The sequence below is a fragment of the Elephantulus edwardii genome, unplaced genomic scaffold (assembly GCF_000299155.1).
Source record: "Elephantulus edwardii isolate Elephantulus edwardi_28Jun2011 unplaced genomic scaffold, EleEdw1.0 scaffold00424, whole genome shotgun sequence".
NCBI lineage: Eukaryota > Metazoa > Chordata > Mammalia > Macroscelidea > Macroscelididae > Elephantulus > Elephantulus edwardii.
In genome coordinates, this window is record NW_006400174.1 from 66,760 (window position 1) to 72,532 (window position 5,773).

General features: G+C 37.4%; 1 protein-coding gene across 1 annotated transcript in view; it reads left to right on the forward strand.

The window, feature by feature from the left end:
- EXO1 (exonuclease 1) overlaps positions 1-5,773 on the forward strand; it is a 55,240-nt gene that overhangs the window by 44,505 nt on the left and 4,962 nt on the right. The window contains exon 11 of the mRNA XM_006902519.1: positions 2,551-2,652. Within this exon, the coding sequence (XP_006902581.1) occupies positions 2,551-2,652 (102 nt within the window). The remainder of the gene's footprint in view (positions 1-2,550; positions 2,653-5,773) is intronic.

Sequence of the window (5,773 nt, forward strand, 5' to 3'; positions counted from 1 at the left end):
ACACAGTGGAATGTACTTGGGGCGGTGGGAGGGGTACAGGGGGATTGTGTACCAGGGAAGGAGTGTTTCTTTTGAAAGAGAGGAGCAAACTTGGGGCAGCGGGGGCCTGGGCTGGTAGAGAAGTGCAGCAGTGAATGAATGGAAATCAAAAATCTCTGTAAATGCTCATTAAAATTATTTTTTTAAAAAAAGGTGATATATGACTAGGTATTGTTGTCATGACAAAAGTCCAGAACAAAGGCTGCATAGTGGAGTAGACTTGGGGTGGGGAGGAATTGTCTAACAGTGAAAGAATTTTTTTTCTTTTACTTTTCAAAGAGAAGAGCGAACTGGGGAGGAAGGGTTGGGCTGGGAGAAAAGTGCAACAATAAATGAATGGAAATCCAAAATCTCTGTGAATTTGCATTAAAAATAATAAGAAAGGAAAAAAGTTCTTAAGGATTTGTCAAGTCAAAGTTTAAGCTACCTTTGAACATTTTGCTGGCTTTTTACTCAGTATTGTCCACACTAGTCTGAAAGATTTCTTTTTATTGTTTGATTAAATGTCATCTTTTTTATTTTTTCACTTAACGTTCTGGCATTTCAGTTAGCAACAAGTTTTTAAAAAAATTTTTTTAATATTATTGATTTAAGTTATTGATTGAAAGAGACTGATCCCCTTCTATATTTTTCTTACTACTAACTAATGCTTTTGTAAATTTAAATGGAAAATCCCTTGTATATATTGCTAGTAGGTTGCTGTTATGTCCTGAAACTTAAAATGTTGTTGTTGTTGTTGTTGTTGTTGTTATTGATTGCTGTCAAGTTGAGCACAACTCAGAGCGACTCTATGAACAAAATCCTATTGCCTTTCCATAACTATCGTCATTTCTCCAAATTCATAGTTTCCAGAGGCATGTAGTTTAGGAAGTGGATGCCACTGTTTTACAACTGGGAGCCCTACCACTGTCCACATTGAGAAACCATTCTGGTATTTGATACCCCATTGGTACAAGGTTCAGATATCCTCCAAATATAACAGCACTAGTTTAATTTAGCTGTGGTTAAATGCTCACAGGTGTGGCTTTAAAACCCTGCGGGGGAAGTGGATGGGACTGCTGGCTGGGTCTAGGAGCCTCCACTCTGGAAATTTGGCTGTTTGCTGCATCTGGATGGAAGTCCTGATGGGCACGTAAGGGAAGTTTTTTGGGGTTGTGTTTTTTGGAGTTATGTCTGATGTGTATTACTGCTCTTTCCCCCCCAAGAGTGGGTGTCCTTGAGCCTTTGCCTAGGGTATAAGTCAAAAGACTCAAAATATACTGTTGTTGTTGTTGTTGTTGTTATTTGCCATCAAGTCTCCTGTGCCTCATAGCGACCCTGTGTACAACAGCCCTAAACTCTGCTCTGTCCTGTGCCAATCGCACTGTCTCCACCCCCATTACTCCAGTCACTGAATAAATCCACCTCATAGAGGATCTTCTTCTCCTTGCGCTGTCCCTCCACCCTCCCAAGCATGACATACTACTTGATAAAAATTTTACAAATGAGAAATTTTAACCATAAAAAAAAATACATATCAAAGCTAAGAAAAGTTCTACAACAAGGTGGACAGTATTTTTCAGTAATGTGTTTTTATACCCCTGATGGTATGGGATTAAACAGTAAGCTGGTAACCAGGTTACCCACGACTGCTTTGTGGGAGGAAGATGTAGCAGTGTCATTTTTCTGATGCTGAACCTGCTCAGTTGAAACCTGGCAGGGTGGCAGTGAGCATTCCCCTCACTGGCAGTCTGTACCCATGTTTGCATTGCCCCACACAAAAGACACTGTTTAGCTCATTCAAGTCATTAACAGGTTGCCCCTCAGCCATGTGATAAAATAAAAACTAAGGGACTAGGAGAGCAATTTTGAACTATCAACCCACTGCATCACAGCAAGAGATTCATCTAGTGTTCTTTTTTCTGTGAAATTGTTACACTGGCGTGTGTGTGTGTGTGTGAGAAAAATGTATATTTAGAATTAGCCAGCTGAACCCAGTTTAGATGATCCAAATTTTGTTGGCAACATCCAAAGCATCATAATCAGGAGCAAGTCGAACATAGGCCTTCTTCTCTCCATCAGGCCTAATCAAAGTGTTGACCTTGGCCACATCAATGTCATAGAGCTTCTTTACAGCTTGTTTGATTTGGTGCTTGTTGGCCTGACATCCACAATGAACACAAGTGTGTTGTCTTCTATCTTCTTCATGGCTGACTCAGTGGTCAGGGAAAATTTGATGATGACATAGTGGTCAAGCTTGTTTCTCCTCGGGGCGCTCTTCCGGGGGTATTTGGGCTGCCTTTGGAGTTGGTGATGTACGGATCTTCTTTTTTTTGGCTGTGGACGCCCTTCAGGACTGCCTTTAATGCCTTTGCTTTGGCTTCAGTTTTGGGAGGGGCAGGGGCTTCCTTCTTTGCTTTCAGCGCCATCTTTGTCTGCATTGGCTTTTTAATTGTACTTGTTTTATATTTTGTTGAATAATACTTATTGTAGAAATTCCAAAGTAAAAATTCATTTTTTTTCTTGATCTAGGAATCTGACTCTAATTCTAAATCACCTGATAATCAAGGTTGCCAAAATTCCAAACTCAATTCATCTCATTTTTTCAAGAAAGACAAACTTCTCAAGAACAAGGTAAAACTTTATTTTTTTTTTTAAATTTTGAAATTAAAAAGTTCAGAAGCAATCTGCACATGATTTTCTTAATTTTATTTTCTTAATTTTAATGACCATTTACAGAGATTTTTTTATTTCCATTCATTCATTGTTGCAATGATTTTATTTTTTAAAAAAGAAAAAGATTTAAAATACAAGTATACCAGCATTTGTCACATTGAAACCGTCTGTTTTGGGTCTTGATTGCTTTGCTGGTGTTACCATTCTCAGAGGTTCCCTTGCAGAAACTTGGTATTGTGATTTTTTTTTGTCCAAACACCATCAGTAGAGAAATTGATATTAAAAGGTAGTATTAATGACAACTAAATGGGAGAATGACTAAAGGGGAAAAGCAGTGTTGACTTTAAGTGAGAGCCGATCCTAAGGGAGTTGGCACATAAGCCTAAGAGTGTACTCCTGTTGTTATTTATGGGAGTCTCGGCGGTGCTCATGCTAAAGACACAGACCAGAAAGACAGCTGTTCACATCTCACCAGAAACTTCATTTTGTGATTTATTGTCGAGAAACTGACAGTAAAAGTGGTAGTAATGACAACTAAAAGGGGCTGGGAAAAGATACAGGACTTCAGTTCAAAAGCCTGGCTGTATACGTCTGGAAAGTCTCCCGTTGCACCTACAGAACAGAGTTCCGCCCTAACTTGTGGGGCCTCCTTGAGCCCAGATGGACTCATGGCAGCTGGTTTCCTGGGAACATTTCACTTCTTTTCCTAATTTACACAAAAACGGCTCCTTTCAAGCCATGCATTTCTAGAACCATGTTTGTATGTGATTGTATGTTTTAAGTTATAAAACCTGGGGGCTTTGGGGGCTTTTTTAAATTTTAATGAAAGTTTATAGAAAACTTGGATTTCTATTCATTCATTGTTGAGCACACATTCTTGTTCACATTCAGTGATATCACTAGTCCAAAGGCATGTCGGATTTTAATCTTGTTTAAATTTTAATTTTTTTACCAAAACACTTAATTTTCTTACCAAAAGGCTTTCTGAAAATTGTGTATTCAAACAAGTCTTTTTTTTTTCTAAAGAAGTCTTTTAATCAAAATACGCAAATATTTAGGAGATTGCATCACAAAAACTTGTATGTTAAAGCATACTTTATATTTTAAATCTTCCTGCTCATCAATAGGAAAATACCAGCCCTGACTTGAAACTGGACAAGGCATGTACATGACCTGAGATCACAGAGATGGAATGGTACACTAGAAGAGCGTGTTCACTCTTTGTGCTCAGAATACAAATTAAAATAGACCATTTCTTTCTTATTTAATACATTTTTTTCTTATTCTTATGATTTGAGTTAAAGTTTATAGAACAGATTGGTATCCATTCATGCGTTGTTTCATGGAATTGATTACATTCTATCTTCACTTCCCAGTCTCCCTATAGTGCTTGTTTCCTCTTACATCCCTCAGCCCTCTCCATTCTGTCCGCTGAGTTCTGTCCTTAGACAAATGCTGCTGCCTTGGAGTTCTGGACCATGTTCTGGGAGTGAATGTCTCCTGCTCTTTTATTCACTTTACAGATGAGTTGTTTTTACCTGACAGATGTGTTTGGCCACAAGTTGTGCCCCAGACTATGTTTAGTCCCAAACGGGAAGGGTGGCTGAGGGCTGTAGTTTAAGGATTCCACCAGTTTCTATCAGCTTGGCCATTTTTATGGTTTTGAGGTTACTTCTACAATAATGCAGTTTTTTGCATTTAAGAGTTCTAAAATCCAATTTTCATTTTACTCTTTTTTGAGGGTATAGTGAGATATAGAGTCAGATATTTAAGAGATTTCACTGGATTGCCATTTCTGTAAAGCAGTTTGGTGATAATGCTTCTTGCCAGAGTTAGAATAGTTTCATCCAGGAAGTACACTCTAGAGCTTAAGTATAAGAAAATAATTTAAATCCACCAGACGCTTTGCTGGAGAAGGAGGAGCAATCTCCTCCTGTACCACTCAGATCCGATTTGACAGTACACACACAAAAATAATAATTAAAAAAAAAGAAAGAAAAAAAAATAATTTAAATGCCACAATGAATGAATTTTTATTTATTTTTTTTTAAAGTGGACTGGGGAGGGGAAGGGAGGAAGAGGGGATAAAATGTACAACAATGAATTAATGAAAATCTAACTTTTTTGTAAACTTTGGTTAAAATCACGATTAAAATAAAATTTATTTAAAAAATAATTTTGTACATTAGTTACAGTAGTGGCAAAATGGACATTAAATGTCTAACCCTAAAGGCAGGGAGCTTTGGTGGCCTGTAGTGATAAGGAGTTGCATTGTCATATAAAGGCATAGTTCAGATCCATCAGCTGCTCTGCGGGAGAAGGATGGTCAGCCTTCTGTGCAGTTGACTGCCTCTGAAAACCCACTGGATGGTCAGCTGTGAGTTAGTTCTGACCTAACAGCACATAACACCACCAAGAGCGTGATTATTAAATATGCTAATTTAGGTAAGTAATAAATAGTAATTAATGAATGGGGGGTTCCCCCTCTATTTTTGCTTGCATGTGATTTTTTGCATATTTCTAATAGCCATTTTGAAAATTTTTCAGTAATGATTTGTATATTCATTTGAATCTTCTAAGTGTAAATTCCATTGCCATTGGGTCAGTTCTGACGTAAAGCAATGCTACAGAGCCAAGCAAAACTATGCTATGAGGTTTCTAAAACTGTAACTTGCCTCATTTTTCTCCTGCCAAATGGCTGATGAATTCAATCAGCTGACCTAATTAGCAACTGAGCATTTGATCACTACAACCCCAGAGCAACTAAAATACATACTAATTTGAAAAGCTGTCCGTATTTTGTTTGGGAGTAATATGGAAAATTTAATAGAGAAATGTAATTTGGAGTAGTATGAAAAAGCATATTCTTAAACAGTATGCATAGTGAAGGGAAAGGCAATATCCAGGAAATATGAAATAGTTGGCTTTTGTTAAATAAATTAGTATGCATACATATACATGTATATATAATTATAATGTAAAAGGTCTAGACTACAAAATTGCTTACACTGGTAGATAGAATTAGATAGATAGAAAAGTATTTTGAGCTCTGGTGGCCTGGTGGCAAGAAGCTGTACTA